Here is a 26682-nt window from a genome sequence, read left to right on the forward strand (position 1 = left end):
ATATATATTAAAATGACAAATTACATAAAACCTATTTTTACTACCATAAAATGACTTCAACAGAAATAAAAACATTTTTCAACAAGGCACGTGTTTACATATAACAATCGGCTAATCCAACTGTAATAACATAGAAAGAAAGAAAAAATGATAAGCAAAGTAACAAATACATAAATTGACATTTCAAACAAGTTGCTATTTTATCCAATCAGGACAGATAACTCCATAAAGAGGCGGTCCTGTCTGCTGGTGTACGTGCAGACAGCAGAATTCTCCTGTTTGCTGCTATGTCTGGTGAAAATCGCTCGGCATTCATGTGCATGTCATAGACAGAGGGGAGCGGACTGCTATCTGCGAAACAGACAGGAAGTTGAAACGACGACAGCAGCTTTCACCTCTGGTTCCTACCTACAAACTTAGGGGGACCTTAATAGACCTTTCAGTTCATCTAACAGCATCCAAAACCCTCTTTCCAACAGCAGAATCAAGGCGCTGCGTCAAACTGCTTTTGTAACTTCCTGAAACAGATAGTCACACAATCACTTCCACTTGACACTGCCGACAGCCAACGTGTGCAAGTAGGCAGTGTTTGCACTTTTCTCTCAAGTTCACTTTTTCTGTTCTTCACACACACCCATATCTTCTCATATGCTGATTGCAAAACCAGGAATGCATATAAAGAAACACATTTATGGACTGGAAAGTGCTCCCTGCCATTCTCGTAGCACTATCAGCAAACGCCACAAACCAAAGTGTCAGTCTTAAGTACTCGATTATAGATGCTTTAGTCTCTTTTTTTAACCCCCTGAATTTAAAAATGATCAAATGGGACTCTTTGACTTTTGTCTGACTCTAGCTCATAAAAGTGAACCTGAATTAAAATATTTCTACGCAAAAAATACAATGATTGGCTGGGATTCTAGCAGCTCTACAAAAATGTGTCTCTTAAATATAGTAGACTTTCTTGTGGTCTCAGAATGACAAATTCATGGAGAGAGTGTTAAAGGACAGGTCGTCTCTGGATTTTTTCAAATGTGTACCACAGCTTTAAATGGGCTTAGGACCAGGCCTCAACAATCGAATGTCTACATAGCTGACATTCCTTTTCTATCTGATAAAGATTTATCTACACTGAGAGACAAGGAACTGTAATGCAGCTGTCGCTTGTCGGCTCCACCGGCCCCGCCGTCAACTCCCTCAGGAATGCCTGACACAATGATAGAGCCCATGAGAGCTCTACACATCATGTAGGTAATCTATAATCTCCATGTCAACACTCCAGCACGGAATCTTCTTACACTCTGGGATCTCTCCATTGTACTGGTTTAAACTTTAGGAGTGCGCTGAAAAGTTTAAATCAAATTCAAATCAAGTTTATCTATAAAGCCCCAAAATCACAATCACACTGCCTCAGTGGGTGGAGGAGAAAGCTATAGAGAGTAGACAGAGAGATAGCAACACAATTCTAATACTATAGGTAAGAGACTCATTGAGACTGAGACTGACCCACTGAAGAAGCTAGCAATAGGAGTCAAAGACTAATTAAAGGCTGAGTCAAAGAAGTGAGTTTTGAGTTTAGATTTAAAGGTGTCAGTAGAGCCAGAGGTTGATGTCAGCTGGGAGGTTATTCCAGAGGAAGGGGGCACGACAGGAAAAAGCCCTGCAGCCAGCTGACTTCTTCTTAACCCTTGGAACCGTCAGGAGCCCTGAATTATGAGAGTGTAATGCACGAGGTGAAATATATGGTTTAATGAGATGGGACAGGTACGACAGGTCAAAGCCATGTACAGTTTTGTATGTCATCACCTTAAAGTCTGATCTGACATCAACTGGGAGCCAATGCAGTGAGGCTAGGGTTGGTGTAATAATTTCTTGTACGTGTTAAGACTCTAGCTGCAGCATTCGGAACCATCCAAAGACTTTTAGTGCTCTCATGTGCCAGACCTGAAAATAAGGCAATGCAATAATCCAGCCTAGATGAAACAAAGGCATGAATCAGGATCTCTGCGACAGCCGTGGACAGGAAGCGTGACAGCTTTTACACTAGCAGGAAGTTCTTTGTATGACTGGAAGTGTTGCTGCTGTTCAACTTTGAATTTTTAGGAAGGAAATAAGAACTATAATTATAATTCAGCTATTGTGCAGAGTTTTCTATTTTTCAAAAGACAACAAAACCAGTTTTGGATATACTTGCGGAAACAACGTCTAAGCTCCTGGGTGGCCATTTCCTATCATAGCTGTTGACTGATAACTGAGAGCTGTTAGAGAACATCCTACTGCAAAGCCAGCAAACGCTGATACAAGACAGTAGCTACATTTCCATCCCAATGTAGTTCAGTTTTTAACCGAATTCCAAAAAACTGGCAAAGAATATGTGAACAAATGCTTGTTTCCATCCACTATGTGATTTTTAGGAGTTGGTTTATTGAGATAAGCAGTAGGTGGTGCCAATTCCCAGTTGGTGCGGTTATGCCATTGCAGAAGAAGATGGTGCATTATAACAATTCACAAAATTCACATCATCAAGCATAAAAAACTGTTCAAGGGTTTCTTTTTACAACACAGGGTTGTACGATGAGATATAAGTTTGGGTTTTTTTTGGTGGTGTGATGAGGATGAATTGAGGAGTCACAGCCAGAGAAAAAGACGCTGCTGTGTAGTCTGATGGTATGGAAGCGGATACTTCTGTATGTTTTTCCAGATGGCTGCAGGGCGAACAGACTGTGGTTAGGCTGGGTGTTGTCTTTTAGTATCTCTGGGCTCTGTGCAGACATTCCACTTCACCAATATTGCTGATGCTTGGTAGATGGGTACCAATGATGTTCTGGGCGGTTTTGATCACCCGCTGTAGAGCCTCCCATGCTAGTTTGTGATTTGTCCAGTCAGGATGCTTTCTAATGCTCATGTAAAAGCTAATGAGAACTTGGCACTGGAATTTAACCTTCTTAAGTTTACCTAAAAAGTAAAGCCTTTCCTGTGCATTTTTTTTTTTTTTTTTTTTTTACCAGAGTGGTGATATGTGAAGAAATGTCACATATTAAATCTTTAAGATACAGAGTAAAGGGATGAAGGAACATACTGTATGTAGTACTCACAGATGGGACCAAGCTCCCACAGCTGGTTATCTGCCTGTGAAATTGAAATGTGATATCCCAAACTATTTATTTTTTTATTTTAAAAAATCCCCTCAAAACCCAGCAGAACTGAAAAAGTCTATGTACACTATAAGCTTGTCCTCCATAAGTAACCTGCGGTAACCTAAAACAATGTTACAAAGCACAAAATAGATTCCTTCCATACATTATGTCTTGAATTTCATTAGGCTATCCAGAAGCAAATGTTGGTATCCCCCACCAACAACCCTCCAAAATACCTTCCAACAATAAAGCATTTACAGTGAAGGATAACTATCAGGTATGCACCAGGAGGCCAGAGCATTACCTCTCCACAGTGTCTTGCCAACATGTGTTGAGTGTGGGTGGAGGGTGGTGGTGGCTTGGCAGCAGCCTGTGCGGGCACTTTCCAACTGTTTTATGAAACCATCCAAAAAAACAAAGGATTTCTTGGAAACAGCGGGGCTGGCACACGTTGGGTCCGAGCGCCTCTGGGAATTTTTATGCTTGATGGCACGCACTCACACAAAATCCCCGGCCAGACTCTTCATATCCTGTGTTCCTGCATGGTAATAGGCGGCTGTGGCGATGAGTGGTGACTGAGGATGAGATCACGCACCTCCTTAAGGATGTCAAAGGAGCTTGAGGTCACGTTTTGGATTAAGTTGAACTGAGTAGTATCCTTACTGGATGTGTCAGTGCATGTGCGTGTCAGAGCCCTGAGAGTTACAGCATGTGAGGGTCTTTCACAGGGGCACTGTGTGGGCCCCCATACACCTCCTGCTCAATTCAGTGGCTCACAGCCGTCCTCTTTATACAGCAGTCCAGGATCGTACTAAAAACTGGAAAGTGCTACTGCATCACTTGTGAGTCAACAAACATGAGGTTAAGCCTGTTTTATACAACTTAGGCCTGTTCATGCTAATCTTTAGACTAAATTTACCATTCACTGATTTTCAATATTTGTGCACAGACCAAATGCCGGTCACACAAACTCGTCACCTGTTTGGGGCTTTTTAGGGGGCAGACTACTAATAGGTTCTGTGTTTCTCCGTGTGGCGAGGTATCCAATGTCGTATACTGAAACCTCACCATCAGCCCCTCATGAAGTATCCCTCCAGCATGTTCTGGGTTTGCCTTAGGATCTCCTTCCTGGTGAACATGTCTAAAATATTCCACAGAGATGCACTGCCTGATGCTACAGCCACCTCAAAGCACATGGGCCATTCCAAAATTGGAGGACATTTTACGTCCCACCCATGAAATTTCAAATAATACATTTACAATATACAAAATCATGCAGTTGTTGTGTAACTTTTACTTGTCCAGAGACCAACTCTAAATAAACTGGGAGAAAAAATAATTTGAAAATAATATGCTATTTTTCTCTTGTCCCACACCCTTGGTGACCAAATTGAACTCCAATAAAAACTGTCAAAATGACATTTAAATCCACTTTCTTTTGTATTGTTTTGTTCATAGATGTCTCTTGTAGATGGGGAAACATCTTTTTAATAAAACATAATGTTTTAAATAAGTATTATTATACAAGAAACCCGTGTCCCACAACTTGCATGCAACCCTGTTACCTTAAACTTTTTAGCATGTTAAAAGAAGAAGAAAAGGGTTAGCCACATGATAGACTGGAAGTGACATCATCAAACAGTTTCCCAACAGCATGGGTAGAGCAAAGGTATGTCCTCTCTTATATTTTTCATATTTTTATAACATTGTCAGCCTTGCTTGAATGTCTCACTCTACCTCACGCAACCCTGCTATGCATATTTCCAGAAAAATATAAATACTTAAAAAAAAAACTTTACTTGTTTACTAATGTAAGTTTGTCATCTTGGTAAATGCTAACAGCTAGCTAAACAGCTAGCATAGATTTGTGAGACAAAGCTAAAATTAGCATGTATTTGCAACCCTGTTGGTAACAGGGTTGCGCCAGATTTAGCAAATATCAAATGAAACATGTTATATTAAAAAAGTCCTTTTATGCCTGAGATGAGCCAGTAAAGCTTTTTATAGTTTAATACCTATTATTGATGAATATGTAACAGAAAACTGTCAAATAGAAGGTTAATTTTTTTTAAATTCCGAAGCCCAAATGTCCTCCAATTCTGGAATGACCCACATACATTTCTTCTCTTACTTCATGGGTCTTTGTCTTTGTGTCTTAGTTTCTTTGTTATTAGGTGATCCTGGAGGAACTTCAGTGCCTTTGTATTCTGAGAGCAATGGTTATATTTCAAGGCTCAGGTCAGTTCATTTCTTTGCCGCAAATGTGATTACTCAAGTAAATCTATACAAATCTGTCATGTTGGGTTCAACTTTCAAATTCATGCTGTTGATCAGCCATTTACTATCTTCTAGCGCTGACAGTAATAAGATAGATAGAGAGTTCAGCACAGAGGAAGCTCTAGCTTAAATGTATAATTTGTAAGGAATGGCCAGCATTCAAAGGTAGCTCCAAAACTATAGAGGGCAGCATAACCACCAACTGCTGCTCACTATACTCTTTGCTGTAGCTACCTTTCGCTCTTCTCCAATTGGGTTTATGAGGATGAGAGAAAGAGAGTCGAGCATCAGCAGTGGGGAAAAAATGGCATTTGGAGCGAGAATATTTTTACATTTTACTCTGTGAATTGAGAATTTATTTCAAAACAGAGGTAATTGTGGAAAGACGAACCAAAACTGTTTTTGTGAGTTTTCTTTTTAAGTTTATATCTAATTTGAATGAAGTGTGGCGATTAAGATCGCTTAGTTTGGTAGAGAAAAAAGAGAAACTTAAATTCAGGGTGTCCCGAGTCTTGTTTGGATAGAGGGTTGGGTTGAAGTGTTGGGGCTACATTAGATTTTTCAGATGCACACTTCATACCGAGGGTCGTTTCAGTGTATTATGGTCTGTTACTTTAAAACAAGCACAAAACAATTGCGGCCAGTTTGCTGATGTCTCAGGATCGCTAACCAACTCGATAGCTAATATTACAGTGTTACATTGCCACACTAACGCAAGAGAAATCACTACAGTGGAAGACACTATATTGGAAAAGTCTGGTTGTAACATAAACACCATCGACGGATGGGAATGCTAAAACTTGAATGCTGCTCATGTCATTATGTCAACATGATGTTTCTACACACTCTGTTGATAATGCTAACCCTAACCTGTTTTAAATTAAACATCTGGCCACATCTTACAAACTGCCCCTGTAGCTGTGTTTCAACACCCATTTTAATGTAATCCAGATTAAATGACTTCACAAAGAGTTGTGGTTTACAGACTTTAATGACGCAGGAGGAGATGGTACAAATATGTCTCTTAGCTCAGCGGTTTTTCAGAGTGGGGTCCATGAGGAGGTTCCAGGGTGTCCCAGCAAAATGCGGAATAATTAATTATCACGTTTTCCATTCATAAACCACTCTATGACAAAGATTATAACTGTTTTGGTCATGGGTTTCGTGCACTTTCTGTAATAAATCATCTAAAAGCAAAAATCTTTCCAAATGGTGCTCTGTGGTCTTATTTGCAGAGGTAAAAGAGTACTGAAAATCAAAGTAATCGCCCCAAAAACTACTCAGAGTGTGAGTTACTGTAACCGTTAATGTTTAATGCATTATCAATAGCAGGTATTCAGTCAAGGTTTCTGTTTCTCCAAATCTTCAAACTAAATAACTCCCGACTCAATTGGACAGTTATAGATTAGCCTGATTATTACTGTACAAGCAAAAACATGTAGCTGCAGCAGAGAGAGAAGGACAACAACTGCTGCAGTCTGCACACTACTACTGGCACCAGTGGTCCAACATAACACATTATTACCTACTTGTGATTATGCATTAGTAAAATTAAAGAGGTCGTCACTCAGCCCCCCAGCCTCCCAGCCTCAAAGCAGCCGTGCAAATGTCCAACAGGGCTGAGGCCAGCTGACTGCGGAAAAAACCCAGGATAGCCAAGAGCCCCCAGTGCCCCCAGGCAGAACAAATCTCAGAGGAGACCCCCAGTCAAACCAGAGAAGTACAATGACCCAAAACACAAGTCCCATAAGAACCACCTGAAGGCTTGGACCTTGAAATGTAAAAATGGAAAACCTACATCCTGCCTCTTGGCAGGCCTGCTGCTCTCTCTCCCTCTGACCTGAGATGGGCTACATGATCACCAAATCATCAAGTCATTTGCTGGAGTTGCAACCAAGATATTTCAGCTCGATGTTTCCTTGTTCTGTGTGAGAGAGAAAAAGCAGCAGAGACAGCCTGAATGACATGTAGCAAAGTGAACAGAGTCAGTGCTGCTGCTTTAATACAGGCCAACTGTACCTACCTACCTTAGCTCTACACGCCACTAATCCCCTGTGCACGTTCAACGAGGAGGATGTGAAATATATCTGTGCTGCTCTGTTTTTGTAATTCATGTGAGATTTCACTAGGGCCAGCACATAAATCAAATGTGCCCGGTTTCAGGAGTGTAAATCCAGAAAAGAAAAACAAGTCGCTCTGTTCACAAAGGAGCTACATTGAAAATCCCGTAGAAAAACAGTAGTCATGAGATTCAGCCAACAAAAGTGCTGACACATTCAGTCAGTGTTTAAGATTGATGACGAGTGATGAAGACGATTACTGACAGAGAAATTGGCAGGGCAAGAAGTAGCAGTATTAGTGAGAAGCATCATCAACTCATGATTTATAGTCCGGTACGTACGTGGATTGAAATATAAAATGTAGTAAAAAGCTCTTTTAAAACTGTAAACCCCTCAAAATATCACGATCGACAACCATACTGAGATAATGCCATTTATATTTAGTCTTGAACTTTGGCAACCTGCAGTATTTCAATATTTAAAACTAACAAAAGGATAGATATTCTATATGCTAATTACAATATTTAAAGCCATTTTAATTTTAATTGTATTACTCTCAGTTTCAGTAAAAATTAATACTTTTTTAAGCTTAAAATAGCACTTATAATTACAATTAAAAACCTTCAAAGTGAATTAATCAATGATATTCAACCCTAAATATACCATGTTTGTCTTAGAAAAACTAAGGTGGAACCCGTACACCACGTACCATAGCTGCGCACTTGCTGCAGTAATGTGGGTTGATTCGGACCTGGCTGCTGCGCTGTGTGACATCTCTTCTCTACCCCCATTCCTGTCCTTCTTCAGCTGTCACTATCAATAAGCCAAGAAAGCCAGAAGAAACTCATGACAAAAAAAAAAAGGTAACATTTGGACCAATAGATTGTCTTTTTAACTGTATTTCAGATATCAAACTATGGATGAATATTCTCCAGCTCAATCAGGACAAAACTGAAGTCTTGGACATTGGTAATGAAGCCCGGGGAGCCAAACTCAATGTGAGACTGCAAGCACTAGCATTAAATCCCTCTCAACAAGTTAAAATCTTGGGACTTATCTTTGATTTGGATCTGAGCTTTGAGCCTCACATAAGAAACATAACTAAGACTGCCTTTTATCATCTTAGGAACATTGCCAGAGTGCCACTGTTGCGATTGCAATTCGTGGCGGTCGGTGCTCTGTAGTACTCTTTTGTCTTATGGGACTTTGGGTTGTTTTGGGTCATTGTACTGCTCCAGTTTGACTGGGGGTCTCCTCAGAGATTTGTTCTGCCTGGGGGCACTGGGGGCTGTTAGCTATCCTGGGTTTCCTCCGCAGTCAGCTGTCCTTGGTCCTGTTGGACATTTGCAGGGCTTAGAGACTGGGGGGGGGGGGGGGGGAGTGTTCTGTGTCAACGTGGAGATCTCCTGGGGGCACTCCAGATCACACTGGGACAACATGGGTGGTTGGGTTTTATGCAGACCTGTGGGGTCTGTGCCGGCTCGGGTCTGTGCTGTTGTTGGAGTGGGAGGGTGGGAGGGGGATGTGCCAGATGCTGAGATGTCATGAGGATTGTGTACACTCATAGTCCATGGGCCAGACCTGATTCTGGTACCACTCAAGGTGGAAGGTAACCTCCCCCTGTGGTAAACTGCATTTTAGACGCTCGTGCGTATCTTGGTTTGGCCTCATGTTCAGGACATTTGTCAGTGTTTCCTAATATTGTGTTTGGTGTCATTTTAAAGGGGACACTCTTAGCTTTCATTCAAGCCCTAATGATCCTTCTGGTTTGTCTTCAGGCGGCCAGGCTTGAGAAATATCTTGACTCTTGATGTCTGCTCTCTTTAATGGCTGCTCTGGCTATATCATCTTGGGCACCAATACTTTTCAGAGTGTGCAGCTCCTTTATAAGACACTGGTTTTCTTTGACAAGTTCCCTCATGGACAGGTTCTCTGGATAGAGGAGGAGTTTTCCTTTGGCAGCAGGGAAAATGTGCAATTAATCTAAATAAATCGCATATGCAAATATTTGCCATAAGCATTTGAAAATATTTCAGTGCAAATGGATTTTGGCAGATGAGTGAGTCAATGAATAAATGGACATTCTAAACTTTAAAAGGAGGTGACATTTTAAGCTTGTAGTACTCCAATGGTTAGAAAATTCCTAGTGCTCTTCTCAACAGTTCCATCTAGGTGTTTTTTTTTTTTTTTTGGAGTACCACTCCAGTGTGTTTTGATATTTGTATGATCTTTCCTGACAATGTTTTAAAATGTTTGACAAATAACGTAATTTTGTGTGTAAAGTTTAAAAACAAAAAGTAAGCTGTGGCTAAAATGGAATGGACTACAGTAGAATCTGGGACCTTCTGTCATCCACCAAGCTTGGCCTCTGGTGTTGTAAGAGAGCCGTGGCTCCTTTAAGAACGGGGCAGTTGGTAGTGAGTGAGTGGAGAGCGATGGTCGGTGGGGAGGTTGTGTAGTGGCAATAAATGTACAGTACAGGTTACAGCCTGACCATGAATAAACTCTGCAGCTCCTTACTACAAAAAAGACCTCACGTTTGCAGCTATCACTGCTAATATCCATGCTATTTGTATCCGTGCTAATATTGATGCTATTGCTATCCATGCGAATGATGTTAATCATGCTGAAATGACAGCATGTGGTAGCGATGGTGTAATGTTCAACTATTAACCAGCATCCATTGTCAGTTTGAGAAAGACTGTTAACAGTTAGAAACACTGGCTGGAGTGGGACATTCAGTGTGCTCAGCAGCATTTAGTTATCTGCCTCCATCATGTCTACAAAGCTGCTGTAGAAGGTGATCAGTGACGGAGGGTCGAGGGGTGTCGTAGAGCGCGATTAATTAATTGTAATTAATCGAAATTAACGTGTTATTTTGACAGCCCTAGTGGCAATTAAATACATTACACAATACAAAACCAAATACATTTTTTTAATTTAGAAAAATGTTGTCATCATTTACTCACCCAATGGAAAACCCAAGTCTCTAGAAGACCTGAGATTGAATGACTCGTTTCACTGTCATAATTTGAGTCATTTGGTCCAATAACATTTGGAAAGTCTATAAAAGTATAATTATAACACCCTTGCTTCAGACAGGGTGTGCTTTCAGCTTAGCAGCTACATTGAAGATTTTGGCTTTAAAATGGTGGCATTTTTTCCCAAATCAATTTGGGATCTCTGGGCTCCAGATGGAGAGATCCCAAAGACGTGAGTAGATAATGCCCTAATTTTCATTTTTGGCTGAACTGTTCCTTTAAGTCTAGTTTTAAGGTACTTGTACTATAATACAGTATTTTTTTGCACACGTGTTTTTAAGTGATTTTATCTGCAATCAGATTTAAACTGATAACTAAAACTGATGATGATACTAATAATCATTAAAATGCTGATCATCAGATCCAATAATCAGCCAGGCAGATACTTGGTCGACCCAGAGCATACAGTATAGGCTTCCTACATGTACATACATGTATATTCACTTTTACCTATAGACTACATTTTATACTAATATGCATGTATTGCCAGAAAATGACTTACACTTAAGTGCATTTAAAACCAGACACTTTAAGACTTTCAGGCTCCTCAAGTACTCGTGATTCATGTGGGTGAGGCTTATATTTTAACACTGCACCCTTACCTTTACTCAAACATGACTTTTGGGTACTTTACACAACGCTGCAGCCGATCAAGACCAACCAAACATTGCACAACAAGCGCGGAGGTCAGGATTTTTCGAGGTGCTCGTGAACGCACCGTGTCAGAGCGCAGTGCTGGATGAGGACGTACACATCGACACGGTGCCTCCCTCAGAACCTCTCCAGAGCTCGTCCTCAGTCCTCAGTGAGCTCTTGGCTCGGAGGGGCCGCCGGCCGACAGGATGGGGGACATCTGTGGACATGTTACTTCACGGTTCGTTGGAGCGTTGAAACTTCTTCCGCGCGTCTTTTGACAAGTCTTGGGAATGATAGGCTGTCTGTGCGCGCAGAGCAGCCTCCGAGCGGGTTAATGTGCACAGAGTTTTCACCTTCATGCACAGTGCGGTGTGAGATTAGATGAGTTGCTTTTTTTCCCCACGTGGATTCACTGGACACACTGCTGATTTCTTGACAAAACCCGACGGAGCTGTCAGTGGACCGTGCGCTCAGGGGGAAGAAACCGGACTGAACACTATGAGAACCCGATCCCCAACCGCTGCTGTCCCCCCTGAACATGTGCACCGCGTTCCCCCCCGCACACACCGTCCCACCGAGCGACACTAACCGCGCCTGGAGGTGTGGGTCCGGCTGAAAACATGTTCATCCTGCTGGTTCCGGTCACTTTATTCCTCAGCTTCATCATCTCTCAGACGTGGAGCGTTCAGTTGTCGTGGGAAAACTGGAACGCCCGGCCGCGCAACCGGGGGAATGAGTTCGACAAGCCGAGTTCTCAGCCCCACATCGTCTTCATCCTGGTGGACGACCAGGGCTTCCGCGATGTCGGGTACCACGGCTCCGAGATCAAGACCCCGACCCTGGACCGGCTGGCAGCTCAGGGAGTCAAGCTGGAGAATTACTACGTGCAGCCGCTGTGCAGCCCGTCCAGGAGCCAGCTCATGACCGGCAGGTACGGTGCGCCATGGTCCACTACTCTGCTACTTAAACGTATGAAGCTCACTGGATAAAACTTCTTAGAAAAGATAGTTCAGCCAGTCTGCCATGCATCAAAACCCTGTCATCCAACGTGGATGTACAAATCCCAAAGTCCCAGCCAGGATCAGCTGATCAGTTCCTGATATGTTATTTATTGTGGGATTAGACCGCTGCCACATGGTGTGATCAGGTCTGTCAGCTGATGGTGCAGATCAGGATTTAAACATCATGAAAGTTCAGCTTCATCTACATTCTTCTTTTAAAGGTTTTACTTTTATAACAATCTGAAATGAACACAGTGCAGAAGATGCATGCCACCTCCAGGTTTTATGTAGTCAAACAAATCAGATATTTGATGATCAGTAATGATACAGTTCAGTAACATCTTGCATAATGTGAGCTGGCAAATCAGCAAACAAGGGAGGATTGGCAGGTACGGATATGGACTGGATGGATGGATGATGGATGGATGGATGGATGGATGATGGACAGATGGATGGATGATGGATAGATGGATGGATGATGGATGGATGATGGATGGATGGATGATGGATGGATGATGGATGGATGGATGATGGATGGATGGATGGATGATGGACAGATGGATGGATGATGGATAGATGGATGGATGGATGGATGGATAATGGATGATGGATGATGGATGGATGGATGATGGATGGATGGATGGATGGATGATGGACAGATGGATGGATAATGGATGGATGGATGGATGGATGGATAATGGATGATGGATGGATGATGGATGGATGGATGGATAATGGATGATGGATGGATGATGGATAGATGGATGGATGGGTGGATGGATGGATGGATGGATGGATGATGGATGGATGGATGGATAATGGATGATGGATGGATGGATGGATGGATGATGGATGGATGGATGGATGATGGATGGATGGATGTTTCCTGACATTTTTAACAACCCCATGTCTCCAGTATGTCTGTCCATGTCTTCCTGCAGTCAAAAGGTTCACAGTCACACAGTAGCCCACCTGCTATGTTCCATTTCAGAGACACTGTTAAAGGGAAATTATGATACATGACAACATGAATTTATGTTTAAAGAGCAGACTATCAATTCTGGTGGCTATGATAACAAAGCAGGAGAGTGGTTAGTGGAGGTGGTAACTGCTGCTGTCTCCACTTGTCTATACTATCACCAACTTTGCCAAGTGTGAGGTTTCCTTTATCTAGACATTTCAATGTGCTGCTCTGATTAATTACTGCAAAGCAAACACTTTGTTATAAATGAATTTGCAATCAGACACATGCCATCCTGTTATTATTGTAGCTATAGATGATATCTCAAACTGGAATTATGCCTCTCCGCAGAGGTTTGCAGAGGAGCTGATGTTTGCACAACTCCCAAATCTGAACTACACACTGTGTGTACACCACTGTGTCTGCACCTTAGAAACAGGAACAAAAACAAATGTATACATTATACACACGTATGAAAGACAAACTATGCAATTGTGACAGGTGTCATCTTGCATTTGACACCACAGGCCAGGATTCCCGGTCAAGTTGGTTTACTCTGGCAACAGACAAACGGTTCAGTCAGTGAGCCGCTCTGGGGCACGCATCTCCAGCAGTGATGCTAGAGACATAGAAACACTTGTGTTACCGCACACACATACACACAGCTAAGTGTTTGGCTAAATTAGCAAGCAACATAGCCTACAAGTTCGTAAAACAGATGTAATTGATATGCAGATGTACAGTTCTATGAAAAGTCTTTGTCCACGTCTAAACTCCTCTATATACACGCCATATACATTTTAAAAATAATGATTTGCACAGTGCTGTAAACATGATGTCTTGCTAACATGGGTAAGTAAGACTGGGAAAAACACAAGGTGCATCATTTCTCTAAAGGCAACCACGCACATATGTTAAAGTCACAGGATATAAGGCCAAAATACACATCTGCAGCAGTGGTAAACTGGCTCACGCACAGCCCAGACAAGCAGAATCCAAGCTGCAGTCATTAAATATGTGGCCTGTGCTCTGTGATGTAGCATCACTGCTAGGTTTCCCTAAAGCTCGATAACCCCCATGTCATATTTCATAAAAATATAGTCACTCTTAATTTCAGGTGAGGCAGGGTTCCTCTAGTATTAAACACCCCCCGGGAAAAATAATTACTGAGGTGTTTGAATGAGGCGAAATGGCTAAAAAAAGGAGTATTATTTGTTGTACAATGACTCAGACAGCACAGTTACCTCCCTAAACCTACTGTACTTAGTTATGCTCACACAGTTTCTCTGTGCAACGAGGCATTATCGGGCGTGCCCACTTGCAAATTAATCCCCAAATAAAGTGGTTTAGACAGCTAAACTGTTTGATTGTTAACTACCTGTCTGGTCATCTTATGGCTCATGCTGATTGCTCATTTAGCTCCAAGCACTTTGGGGAGTACAGTGCTGTCAGTAGAGCTGCAGCTATTAATCAACTGATCAATTAGTCGTCAAAAAATGAGAAATGTAATGCTTTTTCCCTCCTCTGTGACAGTAAACTGAATATCTTTGGGTTATGGACAAAACAGGACATTTGAGGACGTCTTCTTGGATCTTTGGTGATAAAGGTTCTCAGTCATCCATGTCATTTTCTGGCATTTTATAAACCAAAAAACTAAACGATTCAATTGAGAAAATAACCAACAATTAATCAACAATGAAAGAATGGAAATTTGAACATCTACTATTCCATTAACAACTGAGCAGTTTACATCTGCTGATAAAGACGATGTGATATGATCCAAAGCTCCAGAACAGCTACCAAATGGACCTTATGGTGAGAATTCTTTGTCTCAAAAACTGCCAATTACTTTCATGATTAATCATTTAAAGTGTCAAAAAAAAATTGAAAATGCTCATCACAATTTTTCAGAGCTCGAAGTGATGTCTTTAAGTTGCTTCTTTCGTGTAACCAAGAGCCCAAAACCCAAAGACTCATTCATTTACTGTCATTAAAGGCAAAGAAAAGTGGCAAATACTCACATTTAGGAAGCTGGAATCAGCAAATGTTTGACATTTTGGCTCACAAAATGACCAAAATGATTTATTGCTTATCAAAATACTTAAAGCTAATTTTACTTTCAAGCAATTAATCATTGCAAACTACTTTTGCGTTGTGTTGCAGACATCACTCTCCTTCACTGAGTCTTAACTCGCTTAAATTTGAACACACAGTCGTGAGACATGCTGAAGTTTTAGAGTTAGTGGGACTCACACTTCCTTGTCATTGTCTCCGTCCATCACGAATTAAGAGGTCATTAAGACGCTCCTTGTAACTCCAGAACTTGCCTGACAGTTGTCATGTTTTTAGGTTTTCTTCAGTATCGCAGTGATCCAGGGAAAATTGTCTGTTCAAACATGGGTACAATGAGAGCTGTAAGTGCTAAAAACTACTTCAGTAGTGGGCCAGAAAACTCCTTGTTCTCAGCCACCATGTTATAGGAACTGAATTATGTGTCAAAGTTCAATAAAGATGGTAATTGGGCCTTGAGTTGAATTTTTTCTCTTTCTTTTATTTTGGGTGCAACTTAAAGCTGTAAAGAGATGAAGGTGAAGCAGGTAAGGGGATCATGGGGGGGGTGAATTGTGGTCTGGCTTTGTAGTTTGCTGACTGTACGTCTCACATCAGCAGTTTTCCTCTTTGCACATGCTGCTCTGCAGGACGTCTCCTCCACCACCTCCTGCATCTGTTCCACTCCTCAGTTACAAAGGTGGAGACCTGCTGGGTAGCACTGTTTTCTGGCAGGCGTCCAGTTTTGTTCCAGTCATGTCTATGTGTGGTTTAGTTTGAGTGATTGAACACTATGCATTGAGGTGTTAACATGAAAACAGCTACAGTTGTGGTCAAAATTTTACATACACTTCTAAAGAACATGTATCATGGCAGTCTTGAGTTCCAGTGATTTCTACAATTCTTATTTTTCTGTGATGAATGAGTGGAACACACACTACTACTTCTGAGTGATTCTGATTGATAACAGCTGCTGACTTTTCTGGGCCCATTTTAGGAGGACTTGTTTGATACACCCATTAGACTCAGCCACAAACAATGGGAAAGTCTGAGGAGCTCAGCATTGATCTGAAAGAGCGCATTATTGATTTGAACAAGTCAGGAAAGTCACTTGGAGCCATTTCAGAGCAGTTACAGGTCCCAAGATCAACTGTACAAACAACTGTTTGTAAGTATAAAGTGCATGGCACAGTTGTGTGAAGAAAACACAAACTATCACCTGCTGCTGAGAGAAAACTGGTCAGGATGGTCAAGAGTCAACCAGAAAGCAAGTCTGTGATGAATTAAAGTAGCTGGAAGACAGGTGTCAGTGTCCACAGTCAAATATGTTTTACATGAACATGGACTGAGAGGCTGCTGTGCAAGAAAGAAGCTCGTGCTTCAGACGCGGCACTTTAACGCTCGACTGAAGTTTGCTGCTGATCACATGGACAAAAAAAACCTTCTGAAGGGAAACTCTGTGGTCACATGAAACAAAAGTTGAGTTGTTTGACCACAGTGAGCAGCACTATGTTTGGAGGCCAACAAATTTAGTTGAACTTCACTGATTCTGTCAAGAGGAGTTGTTAAAAATTCCAGAGGACGACCAGAAGCTTGTTGATAGAACCTGAGTTGAAAATGACCAAGAGACATTTAACCAAATATTAGAATTACTATATGTATATTTTTGACCCAGCAGATTTGGTCACATTTGACCTATAATAAATGTATTATTGAACCAAACTTCATGCACGTTTTTAGTGACAAAGTAGTATGTGTTCCACTCATTCCATCACAGAAACAAGAGTTGTAGAAATCATTGGAACTCAAGACTGCCATGATATACATGTTCTTTACCAAGACTGTATCTGTGTGAGCTGGATGAGCTCTGAGAACAAAGTAACTGTATCATTCTAGCACACTTACGCAGACTTGTGGAGGCAAATATGAGACCGAGTGAAGGACTGGACAGGCTGTTTAAACTGATTACCATGGAAACCCCCTGTAGGTGAACCCAGCTGCATGCTCACTGAATATAATCAGATTCTATTATGACTTCATTTTGTTATTTGCTTCCCCAAATTAAATGGCTGAAAATACTCAAGGTCAATGCAGGGTCAGAATAAGACAATAACACATTATCACTCCAGTTATTTGGGATAATGCTGTCCTCATTCTCTTTTTCTTGCTCAAAATCCTTGAAAGACAGATTCCTTTTTTTTGCACAAACTCTTCCACTTCAGCTGTGACAGATCACCTGCAGAGTGGAGTGAAAAGTTTCCATATAGGGAAACATGGGAAAACTGACGTTCCTTGTCAAGCTAATTTCACATTCTGGCCCTGATTTTCTAGTTGCAGAAGGGTTTTTGGAAACTGATGACAAAAAGCCCCAGTTCAGAGAAGAATCAGTGCATGCTGCCATGTGCAATGATCGCTATACGTGAATTGTTCAAGGAGAATCTGCAAATCAGCGCGTAAACTACTTTGACTGCCTGGACTGCATTATTCCTGCTTTATGTCAGTCATGTAGTGTGCAAAGCATAAAGGCTGCAAGACTCTAGATTACAAGACAGAAAGTTGTGTAGCATGTCACCAGTCTATCACAGACAGATAATTATACTAGGTCTTGTATGCCATAAGTTAGGGGTGGGCGACACCACAAAATTTGGTTTCAATCAGATACCAAGTAATGCAAGGCCAATATCACAGATAATGATACTTTTTATCATTAAAACACAGCACAGTTTCTAAAGGCCAATAACAAAAATGTTTGGCTCTTGGGGAATCACCTAGGTGAAATACGAAAATAATTAGGTCTATAGCCTGTGATAGACTATATGTAGCTTTAATAGTCGTGCTGAATTCCCTGATAAAATCTTATCTTGTCTAAAAGCTTTTCATCCTAACTCAGGCTGGTTCTTGTCAAGTTGTTTTGACCTGCATATCACCAAAGCAACGCTGTATTGGCAGGAGTAAATGCTCTAATGCAGGAACATGTTTAATTGAGATAACAGATGATATCTTTGTTATGTAGCTAATCAATGAAGTGTCTATTTCTGATACATACTGCGATCATTTTGTCACCCGGGCCTACTTCTTGTCACTGACATGTCAGTTGAATGTTTGAAATGTTGTGGCTGTTGATTTCTGTTCACTAGCTGTGACACCCTAAGATGCAGCAGCAGGAATGACCTGTACAGTAAGTAGACCATAGTAGGTTGAGTCCAATTTGGTCTGAAGTAAACCACATGGGAAAATACTGCTCAGTGTTAAAAATGGCTTGACTTCCTTTAGTTTTTGAGGACTTGTTAAGAAATGACCTCTCATGAATTGATGAGGTTACCAAATCTCAGCGAGTGAAGATAAAGCAGACTTGGCACATTTATAGAAGCAGTTGTGTGCAGCTGCTACTGGAACCGTAGCAAAGCACTTTAACCTTCCAGTAACAGGAGCTTGAGAAAAGATTTCCATGCTGTTCGCCCCCTGGGAAACACACAGCATCAGAAAAATGTCAACCTGTCTGGTTTTTTTGAAGCTGCACTAATGAGATTAGAGGCTTAAAGTCACCGCTGTCCTTCAAGTTCAGAGTTCTGCTCTGTAGCCCCATCAGGCTTCCACTGATCTTTACTGATCATGAAAGGTGGATTGCCAAAGGCAAGGGCAGAGCTTGCTCCTCTGCAAGGCCCCTCAAAATTGAAAAATGTTTGAGGAATGTGTACAGGACACGGTGAATATTTCCAGTGAGTAAGTTCATAAGTTTTCGATATAGTGAGTCCCCGGGACCCACAGATGGTCATTTGAGTGGGTCCCAAATAAAATGTGTGATTTTCGACAAATTTGGTGTTTATATGGTTATGATGATGGTTATATTCATATATGTTGGAAATGTATCTGAAAATTAAACAAATAAAAAACAAATCAAATCCCAATTCTGAAAACAAAACACTGCTACATCTAGGCCTGCCCCCTGAAAGTTGACGAGCCAGTCGGTCGGAGACTGATTTTTGTCTGTCAGAGTACACTGGCTGCTGCATCAGTTGAAAAAAATCCAACTAACAACCTATGATGGTAATAAGATGATGAGAGAGGCTGAAAATTAGGGGCACCAAATCCTAATGTGTAGCTCCGACAGTGCTATCAGGAGCCTGACAGGAGAGACGCTCTATGGTGCACTGCGATGTCATAACTGAACTATGAGCAAGACACACAGTTTTACTTTCTCTGACTGTGTGGTGATCTCAGATGACGTAATCTCATCACAGATGATGAAGAAAGGCATTAAAACACTGAGGCTGCAGGTAAAACATACTAATGCTGATGTAGGCTAATAAAGAAGTTTAGTGTGGCACTTAACTGAAAAAAAGACGAGGAATAGTTTCATCTTTTTTTGAACAGCAAAATCTGATTCGACTGATAAAATCTTGAGTCGGGTACAGCCCTATTTTTGACAGTGGCCCATTAAGTTATCTTGCGTGGTTCCCAATCATATGGCGAGGGTGCAAACCAACTACATACCTATTAAATTATTTTGTTGTTGACTGTTTGCGTGTCACTCGTAGCACCTAGGGATTTGATAGGCTGTTTAAATGGGCCAGTGAGGGAGCACACTTGGAATTTGTCTGTTAAGTGATTGGCTGTCAGCATTCGTGGCACGCTCCATTATCACGGGCTCTTTATGAGCTAGAACATATTAGTTATGTGCTTTCTGTTGGTTAGCACATGAAACTTTTTCTTATTGCAATCGCCAACTTTCAGATGTCTGCCATTGTTCAAATATTTTCACCGTGCCCAGTGGTCGTCTTGCTTGAAATATTGGCTACACTGCATGATATCGGAGGTGCTGCTCTGTTTATAGTAGTGTTTTTAATGTTTCCATTTTGCATTTTAGACAAGGGTATCTATCCCCTACAGATGGACTTGTCTTCATGGTAACCCCAGGCCACCTTTCCATTGGCCACAGGGTTTTAAGCCGCTGCTGATTAAAAACTAAATTAGATTCCATCCTCATTCTCCTACATTGCTGGATGAGTTACCATCCATCAACAAACAAAAGATGACATTCTGGGGTCCTGGGTCAGTGAGGAGCAGACCTCAAGCAAGGATATCGGCTTTATTCCAAAAAGCTCCTCCGTCACCCTTGAACATTGTGCTCTTATAGTATAGCCCACTGGATTTGAATCATGACTAAACCTAAAGGAGTGTGGGGTCGTTTGTCTGCTCAAAGCTGCTCTTTTCACAGTTCTCTTCAACTCCATCTCCTACTTATTCACACACTCCCCATCTGTCCACACCTATCTCAAACATGTCTTAGCCTCTCAGTCACCCTCTTCTTGTTGTTTTAGTGATCTGTCACTCTTTCACTTCCCTTATTCACCCCACATTGGTTTGTCCTAGAACAGTTTGGATTTGTCGAAACAGAAGTGTTGAAAAGAAAGAACCTTCATTACTTTAATGAGTCTGTAAGAGACCTTGAGGTCAAGGAGGGAACAGAAGGAAAGGGAGATACTCAGAGATAGCAGAAAGTAAATGAAGAGCCTGCCGAAAGGAAGAGCTAAGTAAGACGAACTACTCCGGGGCTGACTTTGATTAAATGCAGAGCGCTGAGTCGATGCTGCTTATTCAAACCATATGTGTGGAGGACGTGGAGCAGAGAGAGTACAAGAGAAGGCCCCAGCCTGGGTATCAGGTCTGGTCGGGAACCTCCATAACCTCAGTGGCTGGAGTAATGGCCAATGCACTTGTCTTGTGGGACTTGAGCGATTGTCGGTGTATGGTGATTTGAATTTAATGACGTGTGTAATTTGTTGGCCTTGTGGCTCAGCGGTTGTGTAAATAAACGAGAAAGATAGCGTGATTACAGCGGCATTTAAGACCATAACTCTTGCTTTTTGCTCAAGGAATGCACCAACCCTTTGGCCTGATAAGGTAGGGTATTAAACCCCTGTCTGCTGTATTTCCTTGCTTGTACGTGGCTTGAATGCATTCTGGATAAAGGATGCAGAGAAGCCTGATCCCAGAGCTTTGGCCCCTGTGTTGTGGCTGCCTACTCATGCCCTGCTTGGTTTTAAAGAAACCTGTAAATCTGTCACACTGGACATATGGAGGGACTTCAGGGAGGGAAGGTGGGTCTCCAGAGTGTAGTAGTAACCACAGTCATTATTTTAAGGCCTCATAAATACTAAAGACCTAGAACTGTCCTTCAGGTTCTCCAAAACCTGCAAAGTCAAGACCTCATTCCCCTGTGAACCCCCTCGTATGTCAAGGAGAAACAACGCAGGGATAATTTAAAAGTCTTTGCACTCCACCTTGTACCGTTCTCCGTCAGGACCTGAGGCTGGTTTGACTGATTTGTGGAGGGATCACAGGCTACACTTTGCATGACATTCTCATTACACGGCTGTAACCTTATGGTATGTGAGCACCACCAAACCTGCAGGAGTTTGGAAAGCAGGGGCTGGGGCTCTAAAGGGGTGGAATCTTGAGCACATGCACACATGCATACATGTCTTATTAAATCTGCGCATGCATGCAATTTCCATCTGTGTTCTTTCTTTCGGGTTGCATCATGCATTATTTTCACTTCAGGTTCTAAAAGGCTTTTTTCTCTTTAGTTCTATTGCTTTCTTGGCATCGATGCAGAAGTGCCTGACAAATAAAAAGGTTTATGGCAGAAGTGGAAAATTATCCTTGTATAAATGGAGAGAATACAAATGGAGATTGAAGATAATGGAGCGTATTATGTCCAGAACTCTTTATATGGACATGTTTTGGCTAGTTACAAGGCCAAATTCACCATTTTTATGGAAAGATTACGGAAAACAAGGTTTTACAAGTACTCACTTTTCATCAAGTTAATTATATATTATGTGGATTTTTTTAGTAAACGTCTCTTTTTTTTCTAAAGAAACACATTCTCATGCTCGGCTTTGTTCTTGTTGTTGATGGTGTGTTAGCCACAAACACATTTTGCCTTTACTTCTCTCCCTCATTCCCATCCCTTTCTTAGTTCATTGCACTCGAATCTCATCGCCTAACGACAGACCAACAAAGCCTCATCTATCCCCTGAGTGTGCATGATTGTAGTTGGGTTTCAGAGCTCCCCCTGCCTAGACCACCAAGTGAAATTCTTCTCATCGCCATATGAAACCAAGACACTCTCTTGGCTCAGGGCTGATGTGGTCTCATTTTGAATTCACTGACATGACCTCAAAGACTAGCCATGAATAGAGGTATCATATTTGGAATTTTGCAGTATTATTATCCTGAAGAGTTATACATTTTAAAGGTCCTGGGAACTGACTTTGAAATCCGTGGGAATCATTGTTGCCAAGTTGTAAACATTTCTAAGAGTTATTTCCTAACTCATTTTCCAAAGGGTTTGGAGGCATCAAACCCAGATGGCGTTTTGTTTTAGCAAAGCACAGTGCAGGACAGACAGTATAATTCCCCAGAGCGCAAACAGCTTTGTGACCAGGTTTGTACAGGAATTTCTCTGCCATTTGCAGCTGGAATTTGAAACACACTGGTGATGAGAGGGGTCAGTGGTCAGGGTTTCCCCCAGGAAATTGGTTAATGGTGGTGGTAAAGGCTCAGTTGTGACAAAACCACATACACAGACGCACTCCACAAATACACAGTACATGCGTATGTAGCTACCTAGCTACAGCTAACATCTGTACATCTCAGTCAATACATTGTTTATTAATTTACTTTGCTAAATTTAGAAACAGCCTGCCATGGGTACCTTCAGCCATTAAGTTTATAACACCCATAGCCTCATGCACAAAACTTGGTATTAGTTAGTGTCTAGCATGTATAAACTTTATTGTGTTCACACACTTAGTTTAGCATTATAGCACGCTAACATTTACTAATTAGTACTAAAATCAAAGTAGAGCTGGTTGAAGAGAATGTTATTTGCAGGTGTTTGGTCATTAAGCATCACAATGGACAATTTTTCACCAGTTGATGGTGATCAGGGGAACATCACAGTAATAACAATTTGTCCTTCGGTAAATATAAATGCATTTTTCAAATTTCAAGAAAATCCATCCTATAGTTGAGATATTTAACTGAAAAGCCAATGAATCACTGAAGTAAGTCCTCTGTGCACCATTAAAATCTGTCAAAGATTTCATGTAAATCCGATCCAGTGGTTGGACTGACATTGCCATCCATAGAGCGACACTGCTAGCATGGCTATAAATGAATCACAGTAAGACTAGCTAACATTCTAAACAAGTTAGATTTAACCTCTTGTTTCATGTTTCAATTCCATTTTCACCAAATCACAGTAGCTTGCACAAAACCATATGCAAGCTACTCTAAAGTCTGTGTGTGTTGTAAACATTGCCATAATATCTGTTTTTGTGCGGGGAATTGAAAATATGCACATCTTGTTGAAAGGAACAGTTCACCCAAACATTTTAATTGAGCTATCAACTACTCACCCTCTTACCAAAGCTACTCCGGCGTGGCTCAACTTGGCGCAGTAAAACTGGTGATGGAAAAGCAAATTGTTCTTTGTTGGACTCGGTGCGGCCAAAAGTAAAAAATGGCATTGTTTCCTGTCTGCTCTTGAGTGACAGGTCTTACCCATCCACCTCCTCTCACTGCAGTGTTAGACGTCAGTTGAACATTACCCTGTTAGTCTATGAGCACTCTTCAGTCAAAAATGTTTCCCTTGGACTGGGTCTGCTGTTATTAAGATGTGTTGAATAATATATCAGTGTTCAATTTTCAGTACGATCATTATCTCTGTAAGTTAACAACCTATTGCCTTCAGGTGGTCTGTGAGAGGAATCCTTTGTGAAGGGAACACCTGATCTCCAGATTTTTATATTGGCATCATTTTCAGTGTTGAGATATTTTTTTTGAAATGTCATAATATAGCATGTGAACATTATATAAACGAACTCACACAGCAGGGTTTATTATTCTATCCTCAAAGTGACAACTCTTGACAGTTTAGTAAAGAATATAGAGGAAGGCTTAATAGTTTTGGAAACATAGCCATGTGGTAAATGTCATTTTAAAGAAGAAAGGAAAGTAAAGGCTGTTGTGCTTTCATGAAACATTAATAGGGAATATGAGTTAAGTTTGGCTATCTTTAATAATTAATGATTATCAGGGATGATTATTAATTATGATAAATACTAAGATATAATTTACATTAGATGGCCTCGGGAGCACCACCTTTGAAGAAGGGAAACTATAGCCAATTCAATAATTCAGTCTCAAAGAAAGGTACTAAATTTTCAGTTTGTAACTCTGATTAATAATTAACTTAATTACTACAACAAGGATTTTGAGTTCTTGACAGAGTAGAGGTTGGCAACATTCATTCTTGTACAATATTAAATAGACAGCATGAAGGTTCAAAAGTCTTTATTTTTAACACAAATAAGGAAAACACACAATCTAACTAACATGTACTATATACAACTGTGTGTGTGTGTGTGTGTGTGTGTGTGTGTGTGTGTGTGTGTGTGATGCCAGGTTAGAGAGGATGGTTAGTTGCATGCAAAGACCCTGACTCTGTGTGAAGCATTATTCGAGTAATTTAGCCATGTAGCAAAGCAAACTACCAATAACCGGACTACACAGTGATCACAGTAACCCCCAAGCAGTGAACAAAACACCTAGATTGAGCATGTGACATTCCTAGTTTCAAACATACAATTTTCATCCACGTCTACATTTTGTTCCGATGCGAATTTCTTTAAATATGTTCTTATTTCTGACGGGGTGATATCTGTTTTTATTTTGTAGGTATCAGATCCACACAGGCCTTCAGCACTCTATCATCCGAGCTACCCAGCCCAACTGCCTGCCCCTGGAAAACGTCACCCTGCCCCTGAAGCTCAAACAAGCGGGGTACTCCACCCACATGGTGGGCAAGTGGCATCTCGGCTTCTACAAGCGGGGCTGCCTGCCCACCCAGCGTGGCTTTGACACTTTCTTCGGCTCCCTGCTAGGAAGTGGGGACTACTACAGTCACTATAAATGTGAAGGCCCTGGTATGTGTGGCTATGACTTGTATGAAGGGGAAGAAGCAGCTTGGGAACAGGACCGTGGCATGTACTCAACCGTAATGTTTACTAGAAAGGCTATCAACATCTTAGCCAATCACAACCCTCGCAGACAACCTTTGTTTCTCTACTTAGCTTACCAGGCAGTTCATTCCCCGTTACAGGTTCCTGCTCGCTATCTTGAGCGCTACAAGGCCATTCCAAATGTGCATCGTCGTAAATATGCAGCCATGGTGTCCTGTCTGGATGAAGCTATCCACAACCTCACGTTAGCGCTAAAACGCCACGGTTATTATGACAACACAGTTATAGTGTACTCCTCAGACAACGGTGGCCAGCCATTAGCAGGTGGAAGCAACTGGCCCTTGAGGGGAAGTAAAGCCACCTACTGGGAAGGTGGGATTAGGGCGGTGGGCTTTGTTCACAGTCCCTTGTTGGTAAACAAAGGGACAAAATGTCGATCTTTGGTCCACATCACTGACTGGTTCCCTACACTGGTGACCCTGGGTGAAGGGACTTTAGACGAAGATCTAAACCTGGATGGATACGATGTCTGGGAGGCTATCAGTGAAGGCCGCCCATCACCTCGCCAGGACATTCTTCATAACATTGACCCAATCTACATCAGAGCCAAGAATGGTTCGTGGAAGGCTGGGTACGGCTTATGGAACACAGCCATCCAGGCTGCGCTCCGGGTGGGCCACTGGAAGCTGCTGACGGGTGTCCCCGGCTACAGCGACTGGGTTCCCCCACAGACCTTTTCAAACCAGCAGGTTATCAATCGCTGGCATAATGAGCGTGTCCGTTGGGACCGGGGTAAGTCCATCTGGCTGTTCAACATCACAGCGGATCCTTATGAGAGAGTGGACTTGTCTCAGCGCTACCCTCATATAGTGAAGAAGATGCTAATGCGGCTAGCACAGTATAATAAGACTGCAGTGCCGGTAAGATACCCGGCTAAAGACCTGCGCTCCAACCCTCAGTACAATGGGGGCGTGTGGGGACCCTGGTACAAAGACGAGCGAGAGGAGCAACAGATGAATGAGAGATACAATAACTTGGTCACCAACCATCTTGGAAAAAGACGATGGAAAAAGAAATCAAAGAACAGAAAGTTGAAAAGGAAGGTAGACGTGTAAACTACACCATTTGTGAAAAACTTTGGTTGCCTTTTCTTGGTTCATCTGATATTACCATGTGTTGTTGTTCCTAGAACATCATAACTCATGCTGTTCCAGGACCATCATTGCAACTGACCAATCCAATGTTGTGATGTCATAGCTTTGCGTCTCATGTTGGTGTTGTTCCTGGAACAGCCTTTGGAGAAACCTGTTGTGGGTGAATGCAAAGTAGAGTTCTCGCCCAAGACACTGGGCCTCATGTGTGTGGGAACATATTGTTATACTGTTTACTTATTATTTTTACAGTAAGTTCACTCATTATTTTCCTTTTTTTAGTTTTCTGTGTGGTTTGGTTTAGGCATGAAAACTGATTGGTTAGGTTTAGGAAA

At 41.7% G+C, this 26682-nt stretch overlaps 1 protein-coding gene across 1 annotated transcript; it reads left to right on the forward strand.

Annotated features, from left to right (window-relative positions):
* Positions 1 to 11771: 11771 nt before the first annotated feature.
* arsj (arylsulfatase family, member J) lies at positions 11772 to 26311 on the forward strand. Its single transcript, XM_073474650.1, has 2 exons — positions 11772 to 12082; positions 24913 to 26311. The coding sequence occupies exons 1-2, from the start codon at positions 11772 to 11774 to the stop codon at positions 26309 to 26311; spliced, it is 1710 nt and encodes a 569-aa protein (XP_073330751.1).
* The last annotated feature ends 371 nt before the right edge of the window (positions 26312 to 26682 follow it).

The sequence above is a fragment of the Pagrus major genome, chromosome 10 (genome assembly GCF_040436345.1).
Source record: "Pagrus major chromosome 10, Pma_NU_1.0".
Taxonomy (NCBI): Eukaryota; Metazoa; Chordata; class Actinopteri; order Spariformes; family Sparidae; genus Pagrus; species Pagrus major.